Raw genomic sequence first — 17,057 nt, 5'->3', positions numbered from 1 at the left:
TGAAGAATAGAGTTACTAATTTATTCTTTAAGGAGGCTAAGAATTTTGAAATGTGTATTGGTTCCATAAATCTAAGTAAGGGATTGGTTGAATTTATGAAAAAGATAAAATCATCCTTACCATATTATTTTCCTAGAAAAAAATTATTTTAACTATGCGTTTCTCTTAAATTCATTTCAAATATGCTACTTATTGTTTAAATTATTTTTTAAATTTATTCACAAAGTTATTACTATTGATAGATGTTCGTATAGCTCAATGATTTTTTTTTTTAGTTTTTACTTTGTTTTTTTATTTTAACTATTTTTTATCTATTTATATTTCTTGACCATTTATTATCATTTAAAGAAAAAGAGGTGATCAAAATACTATGCTCGACTCACATCAATCGCTACTTTTGAGGAGACTTGTGGACTTAGTATCGACCCTATTTTTAAATAAAAACATCATGTTATGTTTATATCGATCTTTAAAACTAGAAGACAAATCGATCTAATTATCTAAACTAAGTTTAACCAAGACATAATACTAACTTGACAAAAACTCCTTGAATAGTTTTTGAATTCATTTTGAAGATAAAAATATCATGCTAGGTTTATATCAATCCCTAAAAACTAGGAGACATGTGGATTAAACTGCTAAAACCCAAGTTCAATCGCATTTATACTTAGTTATGTATGGTGAAATTATCTATATATAAGCTGAGAATAAGAATATTACCTTCCCTGATAGTTTTAATGAACAAAGTATGCTCACTATAAAACTTCTCAAACCCTTCATTTATAAAATGTGCTTTAATACGGCTTAACCAAGCTCGTGGAGCTTGTTTCAGTCCATAAAGAGCTTTTTTCAGTTTGTACACTTGCTATGGATTTTGCTTTTTCTCATATCCTTTCAGTTGTTCTACTTAGACTTGTTCATTAAGTTCTCCATGCAAGAAAGCAGGTTTGACATCTAGCTGATATAATATCCATCCTTTATGAGTTGCTAAGGCCACAATCATTCTCACCGTATCCATTCTTGCAACCGACGTAAATACTTATGTATAATCCATCCCTTGTTACTGCACATACTCTTTGGCCACCAATCGTGCCTTGAACTTGTCTACTTCCCCATCCTCTTTTAGTTTGGTCTTATAAACCCATTATACTATAATTTTCGTTGCACCGGCTGACAGATCAGTAAGTTCCCAGGTGTTGTTCCTCTCTATGGCCTTGATTTCAATATCCATTGTGTCCTCCAATGTTCATATTTTACCGCGTCTTCAAATTGTACTGGATCTGTTGAAGTAAATAAAATCAAGTTAACATTTGCATCTTCTTCCTCTGAAAGTTCCCCAATTACATAATCTCTTATCCATCTTGAAGGTCCTCTAACTCTTCTTTCATGAAAAATTGATGATTCTCCCCTGTTCTCACCATGTTGAGAACTGCCACCATAATAACCTGGCGATGCTCTGCTATTCTCACCAGGTTGAGGAATGCCAAGAAGATTTTCATGAAAACTTGATGATTTTCCTCGATTCTCACCAGGCTAAAGACTGGCAGTTAAGTCTTCATTTATATCTGCTCCATTTTCTAATTCTGCAGGAATGTCTTCCTCATTCATGGATGTTCCATTATCACCTTCATCTCCATATTTTAGATCAGCCACCAGTTATTCATTATAGCTTTGGTCCCAGTCCCAAGATTTTTCTTCATCAAATACTACATCCCTGCCGATTATAATCTTCTTCTCAATTGGATCATAAAGTCTGTAAGCCTTAGATTCTTCACTGAGTCCTAGTAGCATGCAAGGAATGCTTTTGGCATCGAGCTTTGTCCTTCATACATTAGGAATATATACATGAGCCATGCATCCAAAGATCCTAAAGTGTTTAATTGAAGGTTTCATGCCACTCCAAGCTTCTTCAGGTGTGTGATTTTGAACTGTCAAAGTAGGACTTCGATTGAGAACATATATTGTCCAATTTACTGCCTCTGGCCAGAGACTCTTAGGAATTCTCCTTTCAATTAGCATGCAGCGAACCATATTCATTGTAGTTCTGTTTTTTCTTTCAGCTACTCCATTCTGTTGTGGAGTATATGCTCCTGTCAACTGCCACTTGATACCATGCTCAATGCAATACTCATTGAATTCATCCCCCTCATCGATATGTTCTTAAGCATTTTATATAGCCCTCTATTTATTTTTCAACGTAATTCTTAAAACATTTGAACATATATAATGCTTTAGATTTCTCTACTAGGAAATAAGTCCATACTTTTCTAGTAAAGTCATCAATAAAGCATATAATGTACCTCTTTTTGCTGTTAGAAATAGGAGATATTGGTCCGTAGAGATTTGCATGGATGAGTTGAAGCTTTTATGTGGCTCTCCAATTGTTATGCTTTGGAATGAGATCTCTATGCTGCTTCCCAATCATGCAGGTAGCCTATACTGTTGATGGAATCTTGAATTGAGTTATCCCATGCACCATGTTCTTTGCTTGAAGAGTCCTTAATCCTTTGTAGGTTAAATGTCCATATCGGCAGTGCCACAAATGTGCTAAATCTAGTGTTGAGTTATAAAGGCAGGCCGGTTTCTGATGTAGTGAATTTGTTAACAGCACAAACATCCTATTTGTTGTCATTTCAGTATGTATAATAAGCCCTTTTCTTTGAATGATTGATGTTCATATATCCATGTTGAATGAGGATTGTCAACCCTTTGTCTTGAAGTTGACCAATGCTAAGAAGATTAGTCTTCAAATCAGGGACAAAGAATATGTCACTAACAACATGTGTAAGACCATTCACTTTCAATTTCACGTTGCCTTTTCCCAACACATCCATTCTTGTGTTATTTCCCAGCTTCACCTTCTGTTTGAAGTTCTCATTTATCACATGGAATAGGCTCTTGTCACCACACATGTGGTTACTGCACCTAAAGTCTAAAAACCAGACATCTTCCCTTCAAGCATGATTCATATCCACAAATGACATGAGTAGCATTTCTTCTTCTTCTCCTCCTAGTTCAGTGTAGTTAGCTTCTTTATCCCAACTTGGACACTCATATTGAAAGTGTCCAAAACTTATGGCACTTAAAACACTCCACTGTTGCTTTGTTGTTGTAAAACTGACTGCTTGTCCCTCTACTTCTGCCTCTGTATGCACCTCGCCCTTGTCTTCTCGCATTGAATATATCTTCAGAATTGGTGATCTTGAGTGCTTGTTCTTCTCCTGTGTGACGCTGGAATTTCTGCTCATGGACAATCAAGGAACTCTGGAGTTCATTAATTGAGAGTTGATCAATATCTTTGGATTCTTCAATTGAACAGACAATATAATTAAACTTCTCACTCAATGATCTGAGAATTTTCTCCACCACTGTAACATCAGTCATTCGCTCTCCATATGTTCTCATTTTATTAGCAACTGTCAGTACTCTTGAGAAATACTCAGAGACTCCTTTACCAGCTTTCATCTCTAAGGTTTCAAACTCTCTACGGAGAGCTTGCAGATGTGATCTTTTGACTCTAGCACTTCCTTTACAAGGATGGTTTCCAATATCGTTTGATCTACAGCTTGAAAAAGCTAATTTTTCAGCTACATGTCTTTCAGCTTTAACTCATCAATCCTCTTTCGTTGCATTTCTGTCTACTCTATGCTATTTTCAGCCTCAACATAGCCATTTTCTATCAACCCCCAATATTCCTTAGAGCGTAAGAAATTCTCCATCAACATGCTCTAGTGGTCATAATGGCCATCAACATGCTCTAGATATTTGTATAGCTCAATAATTTATTTTTTTTAACTATTTTTTATCTAATTATATTTCTTGACGATTTATTATCATTTAAAGAAAAAAGGTGATCAAAATACTATTTCGACCCACATCAGTCGCTACTTCAAGGAGAAGACCCTGTTTTTAAATAAAAACATCACGTTATATCTACATCGGTCTTAAAACTAGAAGACAAATCGATCTAATTATCTAAACCAAGTTTAACCAACATATAATGCTAACATGACAAAAACTCCTTGAATAGTTTTTGAATTCATTTTGAAGATAAAAATATCTTGCCATGCCTATACCAATCCCTAAAAACTAGGAGACGTGTGAATTAAACTGCTAAAACCCAAGCTTAAACACATTTATGCATAGTTATCTATGGTGAAATTGCCTCCAAGGAGATCAAGTTTCTTTTACCCTTTTTTTTTTGCCATTCCGTATATGTATGGCCTCTATCTTAATCGCATTTATGCTCAGTTATGTTTCTAGCTTGAAAATAAAATAATTAAAGAAGAAATTAATAAGAATCTAGCCTTCATAATGATCAAAGTTGAAGATCACACAAAGAGAAGCTACTTTTATATGCTGTAATAAATGAATTGTGTACAAAGGTATGATTTTACAAACGAGTCAAAGGCGTTAAAAGAAAATGCATATAGAACGCCTTTGTTGTTTTTAGTTGTTTTTCTTTTTCTTCCGGGACTCGAGATCGTTGTCAATGTACCCAGTGCAGACAGCTTGCACCGCCAGCCTATTGGCAATGTCAGAACGCTTCTTTAATCCAAACGTTTCATCTGATACAAGAATTCCACAGCTCTGTTTCCCAACACATGCCTGCAAGTTAAGGATCATAATTTGAGTCAATAAATAGGATGAATGACAAATTATATCGCTAAAGAATACCACCAGCGTTTTTGCTACCTTTTCCACTACCGCCGCACTGCGAGTGGCGTAGAAGGAGCCCTTCATGAACGCGCCGCATGTTCCCTCAGGGTCTCCATAGCTGGCGAATTGAATGTCTGAGATGGTTCGGCCACCTTCGCATGACAATTCTAATGTGCTTCCTTCATATGCATTTCCACATATTGTCTCCACAGCAACAATCTGGAACGACACATTTGTAGGGTTCCCGCCCACTTCCTCAAACAAGATCAAGGTGTTTTGGCCATCCTTGTTAAGGTATGACCTTGGGATATGGTACCATCTTTGAGAAGGATTGCCGCAGTTCGTCGCACATTTATCACCATTATAAGATCCACGGTAGTCACAAGTGTCAGGGCATCCTTTGGCATCAGCAATTTGCGTAGGCCAGAAGCGACCAAGGCTTTCTCCATTCACCCAGGCATGCCCTTTGCCCATGCCTAGCAAGTCTACCACTACTGGTTCAGTACCTGAAGGACTGGAAAATGTGGTCTGGACACACACAGTAGTGATAACTTAATTAGAAACAGCAGTTCTAAACCCATACTTGAACGTTTCACAAAATATTTTCACCGAGGTTTCAAGGATTAGAACGTATTTACCTTGTACCATGTCATGGCTCTTCCGGTAGGAATGTTATCACTGGCAGTAAATTTACTGGCATGTGGCGAATTTGGATCATTGTATCTTTTGGCCTCACCGCTCAACCCAATCTTCATATAAAGAATGAAGTGATAATCACAAGTTTGCATAAACACCCATTAATTGTTATTTTCTGCAGAATGTTTGCGGGGCGTACCTTGTAAGACCACTGAGATGACGTCAAGTCCATGAAAGGTTTCCCATTTGCTACCAACTGGACGGGCCCTTCAGCAATGCCAACAGGTTTTTTATCATAATATTGACCATAATTCTGCACAGAAGAAAAGAGGAAAAATTGAAAATGTGAGCAAATGTAGAAGAAAAGGTAATATTAGCAAGAGTAGATTATGAAAAATGTGGTTGGTAAACGAATAGAGAACACACAGCCAATCCAACAGTGGCACTGAGTAAGCTTATGGTGTTCGTCCCAGAAGTGAGAGTAACTGGCTTCTCAAATAGAAAACTGTAATCATCTCCCTTGACTGATTGTTGACCGTTGGCTTGCTTGGAAAACTGGGTTCCTGAATTTCGTCAACAGAGGAGATTCAAGTTTAGCTAATTAAAACTAGTAGGATAAGTGACAATAATTTTTAGTCGTCCCGCAGATTCAAGTCATTTCTATCAAATTGGAATTACCAATCTCCTTCTTGTTAACATAAGCATGAAGTGTATGGCCTCTGGTGCCAACTCGCAGGGTCACATTAGTCCACTTCTTCAGTGTCGTCTCGTTAAGGTTAACACTGCATCAAAGCATTAGTCTTCCATGTCATGACCTGGAAATATGCAGCCCAAGACTATAGGAACGGTTGCTGGATAATTTTCAGCATTTAAGCTTATTACCTAGTCATGTACCACAGATAGTCAGTAGTATCAACAGTTGTTTCTTTCTGCTCAAGAAGCTCGGCGGCTCTGAATCTACCCTTTCCTTGGAGTACACCTTTCATGGGTTCTGGTGCCCACGTCCAGGAAAGTTGAACTGGTTTATCCTCCTCGTGTAGCTTCTTGACCATTATTGAGGTCTGGGTATTAACCTTTGCAGTGTTGTGAATTTCTTTGTTGCAATCTTGAAGAATAGTAACAGACCAAGCAGGCAAGGAGTACTTCCCATCCTGTCCCAAGTCTACATTGGCTTCCTCCATGTTTGCATTGCTCAAGAAACAGAATCTCTCTCCAGTCCCTTGGTTGGTGAATGTGGTTTGCTGAACATTTTGAAGAGAATTCTCATTAATCGAAAGAACACGATAAATTCATGTCACCTATTTCCTTTGGAATCAACATTTGACGTTTGGAATTCAGTTTGTAACTTACATCGACCCCGCCCCAGAAATTCTTGGATGTCACGGTGCCATTAGTGAGAATTCTCTCCCCCAGTTTGATAGCTGCGTGAAGTTGCTTGAGGTGACCCCACTTGGGCTGATTCAAGTTACCTGGAAATGATAATTTTGCACAGCATCGTCTCAAAGTGCTCACAATCGTATTGATATGCAATGAATTTAAAACATCATTATTTCATTATGTCCGTGCAGATTTTCCTCGGTTTAAAAAACGTTTACCATATTCATCCAGAGGAGCATTGTAGTCATATGATGTTGTAATGTATGGACCTCCTGCTGTGCGTCCAAAATTCGTTCCTCCATGATACTGAATTAGTAAAGGAAAAGATCAAAATACGTGAATAAACCCGAGAATATATTAATTAATGTCATATGGTATGCAATTAACCATATAATAGCTGTTCAAGACTCCGCCATTTTGGATAAAGCGTGCCACTGAAAAGGCCAAATCTTCAGCAGTTCTATATGGATCTCTGCCACCCCAAAGCTTGAACCTAGAAGGACAGCATCACGGTTTTAAGCTCGCTAATTTAAGATTTGAGTCTCCGAGGTTAGGAAAACAACGTAAAACTTCGGGAAGAAAGCAAACCATCCACTCCAGTTTTCTGTCCACATTTTGGGACTCTTAGGGTTGTTTGGCTTGAACTGGTCGCAGTAAAATCCATTGCATGTATTAATCTGAGGGGCAGCATACAACAGAAATCTTCAATGCCAAATCAGAATATGAAATGGCGTTAACGCAAGCTGCACTACCAAAACGGAACAAGGAAAACAAAGCAGAAATGGATACCATGGGTTGTGGAGCGTTGGACTGCTGGCACATAATCCATGGGACTCCAACGTTCTGTCCTACTGCCATCTGTGCACACCAATTGACGTACCTTCTCCCTGCGTCTCCATAAGGTCCCATAACGTTTCCATATTCATTCTCAATCTGTTATGCATCTCCCAGCAGAAGTGTCAGCACACCGATGTGAATGCTACTTTATGTAAACGACAGGAGAGAAAATGCCGCCAAACCTGTGCTAAAATTATAGGCCCTCCCTGTGGTGCAAACAACTTTGCTTCTTTGCACACGTCCACGATCTTGGTGGTAAAGATTTGCATCTCGTTCTGTTCATAAAGTGAAATTAAGAAAGCAGAACAGAAACACTACAACAGAGAAGAAAAATCAATTATTTCCAAGTAATGGAAACCTTGTAAATCTCGTTATCCGTTCTCAATTCAATCCCTGGAATGTTGTGTAGCCACATGGGGAAGCCTCTGATAAAGAGAGATCAGACATCATCAGCTTTGCAATGCATGCACAGAGTTAGTTTGCTTTAAAACTTGCAGTTGTCCAGCTTTAAAAAGGGTACATACCCGTATGACCATTCAGCACAGACATACGGACCAATCCGGAGAATGACGTGAAGTCCAGCTTCTTGAGCGAGCTTAAAGAATTTTACAATGTCCTGATTCCCAGAGAAATCATACTGGCTCGTCACAATTTTAAACAGAAAATGTGAATTAGTTTGGGGAATCAAATCGCCTGAGCTGAAAAAATGAAGCACTACGTGCACATGAGCAGTTCAAACCTGCCGGCGGACCGGCTCATGGCGGTCCCAGAAGATATAAGTTTCAATAGCATCAATGCCACCTTCCTTCGCCTTCTGGAATAGCTCTGGCCACATCTGTATAGCAGGAAAAAGGAGCCTTACATTTTAACTTTCTTATTTGAGAAGACAAGAAAAAAAACAGAGCAAAAAACGAAACAAGCAAACAAGCTAGGTTGCTTTCAGGCTCACGATATTGTCATATTGAAAAGTAATGTTTCTGATACCTCAGGCGTGCTACGCGGATAGTGAATTGCTCCTGCGAAAATGATTTTCCGTTCACCATTGATGATAACAGCATTGGAATCGTAATCAACAGTTGTTGCTGAGCTTGAGCATAGCAATGCTAAACTCGCAATAAGAAGAATTTCAATCTGAGAACCTGACAGCTTCATCTCTGATTTTGGATGGATTATAAAACAAGAACAATTTGAAGAGAAAAATGAAAAGAAGAAGACAAAATCAAGCGTGTTCGTGCACAGGCTATCTTCGCACTGAAGCCAGTAAAGCTGAAGAACAATGCTTATATAGGAAACTGCATGTCTAAAATTATACAAACAACTAAGATTGGACACCTCTATCACCTAAATTTTCTATATTTGGAGACCCATTGTTCAAGGTCTTACAAGACTCGTTAGGTGTTTTAGATAAGACTTGACATTCTGTCCTGAGAGTTTTGAGCAACACTTCTAGCGCGCTAGCCTTTAATTTCAACCTGAGGATAGCTGCGGAGGACAAAACCTATCCAGTTTCAAGACAGCGAAATTATTCATGAGTACGATGATGAACTCCTTAATTACTACCGCGAAACATGGAGCAAGTGGATTGTCTTTACAGCGGCCATAACAATAGCAATGATCCTGTAAACCAAAGCGCGTTACAAATTATAATCTGTTTTCTTTTCCCTCCATCAGTTACAAAATTGGACAGAGAAAAACACTCTGTATTTCCTTCTTTCTTTTGAAATCTCAAAATTTCATTAAGAGAAGACTTCAAATCAAAGTACAGCTCAAGAGAAGAGGCTTTTCCTGTAGCATACGAGGCATCGCTCCAGAACAGAAGTTCACTCAACACCCTAAAATCTTGGAAATCATTTTTCATTTATCAAAAATGAAGAATGGTAGAGCTATGGTGGAACATCCTGAAATCAGTTTTAACCAGCTTGCCTTTAACACGGTTGAAGGGAATCTCTATCACGAACTCTACATAGATCTGTGGTTCGTTTATACGGCGATAAATATCCGTTCTTAATTCTAAATAAAATTAAGATTTCTCTCATGTTTAAACGGAGCTCAAGGATGTCGTGGATTAAAAATATTTTTGAAATAAACATTCACAGGAAACATGCATTTTAAATTAATTAATCTTGACTAAAACTGTCACGACCCGAATCCCGGATCCGTGACCGGCAACGTAGGAGCGGTGTCGAAAGGACACCTCACCTACGCTAAGCCTCAGAACGGACATATGAAAAGAACAATTTGATCAAAAATACGCAGCGGCTCATAATATACAGAAATATTATATTATTCAAATACTGATGAAACCGAACGATAATTATTAAAACAAAAATAATAATTCATAATACTCATTACATTGTCAAAATCCAAATTTAATTTAACCAAGGTAACAGTGGAGCATCTAAGACATCAAATCAAAACTGAAAGGAAAACCTCGCGAACAAGCAAGGCATACCGACCAGAACTGAAGAAGCGGAAACACTCAACAAAGTTCCAGAAACTAAGAACCTGAAATAATATTAAAAATGAGAGGTGAGTTCAACCAACTCAGTGAGGGAATAACATTTAATATACATTTTAGATATTTCAGATATTAATAAGTTGTAAGATGATTTATCTTAATATACATATACATATACATATACATATACATATACTTACTAAACATGTTATCATAACGTAACATATAGTTATCATAACGTAACATATTATTATAACGTAGTGGATTACATGTCAGAGATCAGATGACACCCGAAGGTGACCAGATGACACCCGAAGGTGACCAGATGACACCCGTCGGTGACCACTGTGGGATGATCAATCGCCACAGGCTGATGCCTCTCTCACCAGCTAGGTAACAGAATACTATGTGCACACAGGCTAACTATTCTCCGTTAGCATGGAGTACTGACAAGTCCCATATCAAGGCATAACAAATATTCACATAATCATCAAAGAAACGTATATCATATCAAATAGAATTTACTTTAACAGATTGCGAGTGCAAATTCAATAATAAATTAGTACTCGGAAAATAAAGCAACATATATAAATATTCAAGAAATTTACTAGTTGTACTCATTGTATAATCAACATACATATTTATTTATATTATATGCATATTAAATATTATTCCACTCACCCGGAAAATACTGAACTAAAAGGAATGTCGGACGAAATACCCGAAAATCCTATTAAGGATCGTTAGGAGAACCTACAATAAATATATGAAAATATACTCAAAAAACAACTCAAACAAAAGATCCAATGCATAAAATAAAAACCGGGCTTAATCTCCCAAGTTTAGGGACTAAAACGACAATTTTCCGAAACAGGGACCAAAACGTAATTTTACCAAAATTTGAGGAACGAATTGTAAATATATAACCATACTGAAATTTATCCATAATTCATCCTTATCTTTGTCCAGAATCTTGAATTATGCCCCAAGGTCCAAAATGTTATTTTATCAAAATATTAGGGGTCAAATCATAATTTGTCAACTTGGAGGACCAAACTGAAAATATCATATATTCCTAATTATACTGGAATATTGCCCTTAAATCATCCTCAGTTCTGTTCAGAACCTCAATTTATGTCCCAGGGACCAATCTGTAAAATTTCCAAAGTTTGGGGACTAAACTGCAATTTCTGCAAATTGAGGGACCAAACTGAATTTTCGTCATCTTCAACCTCAAACCCAGAATTTCAACAGATCACCTACTGTTATCCCCTGATTTCTAACACAATTTCACCATTTAAACAAAATCATAACTCAAAATCATTATCCTTCAATTTAATCTCTCAAAATCAACTAATTAATCAAATACCCATAATAATCAACTCCTAACCTTCAAATTAATTCATCAATTAACTCAACATACAAACTTCAAAACTCTACAATTAATCAAAACCGAAATTTAACATATTATACACTTAAAACCATAAATCTTACCTTTTTACTTATTTCCTCTACTTCTCTTCTCCTTTTCCCCTTATTTTCCCTTATTTTCTCTTCTTCTTCTTCTTCCTCCCTTCTCTCTTACGGTTTGTTCTTCCAATATTCAGATCCCTCTTTTTTTCTTTTTTTTTTTATATTTATCAACCATTGGTCAATTACCACACTACCCCTCAATCATTTATACCCTCTCTTTAAGCCTCCAAGGGCTTTATTGTATTTTCCAATCTTTTCAATTTTCAAAACATTACAAAAACTAAGAACATAAACCCCAATAGTACCCCAGCTTGCTTTAAAAAATTCAAGAAAAAATTAACAAAGCCCATGAGATCTCTCTCTTTCTTTCTTTAATCAAAACACATTATGTGATCTCTCTATATTTGTAGAATTAGCGTTGCATTACTATTTACTAACAAGCTAAAAAAAAAAATTGGGATGATTTATTTGTTCACTACACTGCTAATGTGAACAGAGCAGTTTCTTTCCCCTTATTATTCATGTGAATACTGAAAGTTTTATTTTGGTTCCTTTCTTTCCGGTCAATGCTTTTTTCCCATTTTTCTTTTCAATTTTCATTGCAATGTTTTTTTTTTTAAAAGGGACAGTTTAACTATTCATTGCACTGTTGATGCAGTCGGGATTTATGAAAACTAAAGGTTTTGAGTATTTAAATAAGGATTCATCATAAATAAATTATATAGACAGCTTAATAGATATTATTGTGAATCAATGAAATACATCTAGATCCAATAGAAGATTTAGTTATATTCAATAAGAATAGTGGCTAAAAAAACCTGTAACATAAGATCCAATTATTTTGATCAGGCTTAAATATTTACGAAAGGTTTTCGAGCCCACCTCAATAAAGGACTGATTTTTTCGGTCTTTAGTTGTCTAGGTATTTTGAAATTAGGCTAAAAAAATCTTGTTTGAGCCAATTTTATTCTTCTTCTTAACTTATTGTGTTGTTTTGGATATTATATAATTTTCCTTTATGCTTTCGGATTCTAATTTTTTTGTAGCAGAGATAGGTCTTTTGAGACATATTTAAAGGATTTGTAAATCTCTTTGAGAGGCAAATATTATTAGACTTATTTTCATAATAAAATTGTAAATTTAGGGTTTATATCTATAACCCTTTTCGCTCATTAAAATTTATCTTCCGTGATTGTATGATGTCCGTTCTAGCTTTGTTTGTTTCATAATAAAACTGTGAATTTAGATTTCTTGAGAAAAAGGAGTTATTTTAATTTGTTTCAGTCTTAGAATATATTAGTAACAAAAAGAGTAAAAAGAGAGAGGAAAAGAATGTTCAAAAATCATTTTTGTTGAATATGTCACAGTACATAAACAAGGAAGAATTTGAACCAAAACAATTCATAAAATTCTCAAATATATACTATTTCTAGGAGTCCTAATCGCATCCCATATAAAATTTAAAGTCATTTGAATATTGTTTGCTATAGTAACGAAGGTCGAGATTAAAACTTGCGTAAAAGATTAGATTCGTATCAGAAGAGAATTTTAGGTTAAATAAATTCAGAAAATTCTCCAATTTTATATGTTGCATTTTAAGGTTCTAATAGCATCTCATGTACAATTTGATGTCATTTGGAGTTTGTTTGCTATAGGAACTAAATTTAGAAATGGAACTTGTCGTAACGGATCTAATTTGCGTCAGTAATTCAAAATTGCTTTGCTTTTGTTATTTTTCAATTCTAAAAGTATAATAACATTATAATTGACATATTTAGGTGTCGTTTTAATTTTTTTATAACCTTTGCATATGTTTTCTTTCGCAAAAACATCTATTTTGCGTACAAATTCACTTGTTACTCGTGAAATTATAATCGTAGTTTCTTTTTTACATGTTTTTATATTTTTCTTGGTTTTTAAGTCATATGCACATATTTGGATATGTTGATAAGGTTGTTGTTTTTGGTGTTGAAATCATTTTTGCAAGAGTCGAAGAAAGGTGAGACGAGAGGAAAAAGACATAGCAAACATATTTGAGTGAAAAACATATATTTGAGTGAAACACGAGATGGGTGTAAACATGTGATGGAGTGAGATGCTAAAAACATGTGAGGGAGTGAAAAACATATATTTGCCACAATAAAGATACTAAAAACTCTTGTTTGCCCCCTCTAACTAAGTTCTTCCACACTAATAGTATTTGCCATCACTATTTCCACTACTATTGATATTAAAGATGTCTCCTCGCTAATAATTGTTGTTGTTGATCATAAGAATGCTTTTTTTTTTTTGTTAAGCAAAATAGGTCCCTTTCATCACAACTAGATATATTCTTTAATCTTGTTATTGTATCTCCTTATATTTCTAAAGAAGAACCTTATAAAACTCATATGTTAGCAACTAATTTTTCTAAAGTAACATGGATGCAAACCCTGAAGTAGCACCTATTGATCCTTATTTGCCAGCGATGTTTTTATAAAAGAAGTATTTCTTATATAAAGTGACAATAATGCAGGATGAGAATCGATACTTTTTATTGAAGAAGAAGGTTGGCTTTATACAGCCTTACATAATCTCAGCAAAGGAGATATTCACGTAGAAAATCATGCAAAATATAAACTAATAATCCCATGGACTAGGACTTATTAAACTAAATGCAAATCCTAACTACTTCCTTAACGGAAGCCTAAACTTTCTCTTCATTCCCTCCCTTAAACTAGTTCCCAGATGTTACTAGTTTATTCAGGAATTTGACAGACTCCCAACTGATTTCTAAATTCTGGAATGCAACTAATGGGAGAGGTTTTGTCATTACAATTGCGAGTTGTTCTTGTGTTCCACAGTAGACTAATTCAACTGCTCCTTCTCGTGTAAGATCATGAAGAAAATGGAATCGCACATCAATGTGCTTGCTGTAACCATGTAACACAGGGTTTTTTGACAACTTAATTGTGGAATTGTTATCACAGAAAATTATAGTGCCCTTGCTTTCCTTCAGACTTAGTTTCTTAAGTATTCTTTGCATCCAAACAGCTTGCAAAGCACAAGCAGCTGCAGCCACAAACTCTGCTTCAGTGGTTGAAAGTGTGACTAAAGGTTGTTTTCTTAAAGACCAGGAAACAGCTCCAGATCTCATCATGAAGGCATACCCATATGTGTTTTTCCTGTCTTCTAGATCACGTGCATAGTCACTGTCAGTGTATCCAATTAATCCTTCATGCCCTCCCTTCTTGTAGAAGATCCCAAGTTCAGTAGTTCCTCTTAAGTAGCGCAAAATTCTCTTAGCAGCCAATAAATGTAACTTAGTCAGTTTAGCCATGTATCTGCTAATTAAACAAACTGCAAACATTAAATTTTGTCTTGTAGCTGTTAAATATATGAGACAACCCACCATTTATTTAAAGAAATTTTCATCAACGCAAGCTCCATTCTCATCATTGTAAAGTTTACATCCTAAGGCAATAGGATTATGGACTGAGTTGCTGTTTTCCATCTTAAATCTCTTTAATACCTTTGAAGCATATCTTCATTGGCAAATGTAAATGCCTTTAGGTCTCTGTAGAACTTCGATGCTAAGGCTCCGTTTGTTTGTAAGAAAGTTGTTTTCTTTTGGAAAGTGATTTTCGGGGAAAGTGAATTCCGAGAAAGTATTTTTCGATGTTTGGTAGTGTTATGGAAAATGAACTGGAAAACACTTTCTAGTGTTTGGTTATGTTATGGAAAATGAACTGGAAAATAATTTATTAATGAATTAATTTTTTTTTCAAGTTTATCTAATATATATATATATATATCAAATATTTAATATAAAATATTTAATCGCTTACAATAAAAAAATGAAATCTAAAAAGTATAATGATGATTTTTTTTTTATTATATCTTATATTCATACATAGCTTATTTTATAAAATATAACTATATATGTCATATCATATTATAGAGAAATAAGCTTGTGAAATATTTTTTACGTAAAACCTATTAATATATTTTTTTCAATTTTTTACGCAAAGAAGCTGATTCCCAACACAAACAATTTCTTAAAGGAAATAATTATATAATAAATTTTGTATCCCATAACAAACAATACAATAATTTATTAATGAATTCTATATAAAAATATTGAACGACTCTAGTTTTCTACCGAAATCATCTCATTTTTTTTTAACTGTGTATAATCATCATCATCAACACACTTAGCATTTCACTGTCTAATATTTCTACCCATATCAATTCTTGAACAATTACTGTGCAGCATCATCAACCATTTATTACTAATGCATTCTAATTAATTAATACCCGGCTTAACCACTATTAATTCAATTCCATCATCATGCATTCAGTAATGCCTTCTAATTATTCATACTCGGCTTATAACCACCATTGACTATTTCTATTTTCTACCCAAACCAATCCACTGTGCAGCATCATCAACATCAACGGTTGATGTTTCAGTTCCCTCTTGACATCTACTCGAAACTTCATCCATGATGTTTTTATTCAAATTCTTGGCTGCAAATTCAGCCGCTTTTGGCCCTCCATGCCCATAAAAAACACCAAACAAAGCCTGTAAACAAGGAATTATACATTTAATCTTTTTTTTCGTTTCAACAAAAATCCATCATTTCAATAAGGGCAGGATACCTATTTAGAATATCCATTAACATAAAAAAAAACAGAGTACCGGTCCTCCAAGATCCCACCTCTCCGTCCTCTCTTGCTACAGACAAAATAACCATCTCCTTCAACTTCTACAACCTCCACTTTCTCCTTCTTTCTTTTTGGGGTCTCTAAACCAAACCCCAAAACTCTCGCCACTGGTATATCTAATATTCCCGGCCTCTTCCTCTTCAATAACTTGTCAGTCTTTGATTTTAATTTTGTCTTGTTAACTCGAAGAGATAAAGGTGACTTTGGTGAGGACAGCCCCGGTGAAAATGATGATAAAGAAGATGGTGGCAACGATAAAGACGATGATGGTGCTGGGGGTTATGGACCATGGATGATGCTAGGAGATGGAGATGGCTTGCAAAATATTGAAGGAAGTCTCGGTGATTGAAATGCTGGTGAGTTTGGAATCGCCAATGCTACAGTGCAGGACATGTCTTTTTGTTTTTCTTTTTTTTTTCAAGTTTCTGGGTTGAATTTTTGGGTTTGCTGTGGTTGATTTTTCCCAGGGGTTTGGGTTTGTTGTGGTTGAATGGGTTGTCTTCCCATGGGTTTCGATTTACAGAGCATTAGAGCTTCTAGTTGCAGTGAACTTAACGGAGCATGGGAGCTTTTGGAAGATGAGAGATGCTTGCAATTGTGGATCCATGACCGGCACATAGGCAAGGTTCCCCTCCAAGGTTCCAAACCTATGCGAACCCAAACTTACATACAATCCTATCCTTTAAAGAACTCAATCAGAGTTTAACGCAGCATTAACAACAAAACTAACTTTATAACATAATTCGATTGTCTTAATACAAGAGTTCATATATATTCATAGTTTTGGAGCACTAACTTGACAAAAAGGAACGTACAAATTACAACAAAAAAGCAGGTTCAGAAGATTCAACAAAAGTGACCTGCTATCAAGCTATAAGCCTGAAAAGGATAAATAATGAGAGGGTGAGTT

At 35.5% G+C, this 17,057-nt stretch overlaps 1 protein-coding gene and 1 long non-coding RNA gene across 2 annotated transcripts; both read right to left on the bottom strand.

The window, feature by feature from the left end:
* Window positions 1-4,291: 4,291 nt before the first annotated feature.
* Window positions 4,292-8,661, bottom strand: LOC118056710 (beta-galactosidase 7). Its single transcript, XM_035069016.2, has 17 exons — window positions 8,494-8,661; window positions 8,249-8,344; window positions 8,034-8,146; window positions 7,868-7,934; window positions 7,692-7,784; window positions 7,462-7,605; window positions 7,261-7,349; window positions 7,060-7,165; window positions 6,891-6,978; window positions 6,646-6,764; window positions 6,178-6,536; window positions 5,974-6,077; window positions 5,722-5,858; window positions 5,495-5,608; window positions 5,298-5,408; window positions 4,696-5,187; window positions 4,292-4,608 (listed from the first exon to the last, which is right to left on the bottom strand). The coding sequence occupies exons 1-17, from the start codon at window positions 8,659-8,661 to the stop codon at window positions 4,450-4,452; spliced, it is 2,559 nt and encodes an 852-aa protein (XP_034924907.2). The 3' UTR covers window positions 4,292-4,449.
* Window positions 8,662-9,804: 1,143 nt separating this feature from the next.
* LOC140954964 (uncharacterized) lies at window positions 9,805-11,711 on the bottom strand. The gene is made up of 3 exons (XR_012168653.1): window positions 11,462-11,711; window positions 10,649-10,720; window positions 9,805-10,014 (listed from the first exon to the last, which is right to left on the bottom strand). It is a non-coding gene; the product is annotated as an uncharacterized lncRNA (long non-coding RNA).
* Window positions 11,712-17,057: the final 5,346 nt, after the last annotated feature.

This window comes from Populus alba, chromosome 18 (assembly GCF_005239225.2).
Source record: "Populus alba chromosome 18, ASM523922v2, whole genome shotgun sequence".
NCBI lineage: Eukaryota > Viridiplantae > Streptophyta > Magnoliopsida > Malpighiales > Salicaceae > Populus > Populus alba.
The sequence above is the reverse complement of the archived record's forward strand: the minus strand, read 5'-3'. Positions and strand labels throughout refer to the sequence as shown.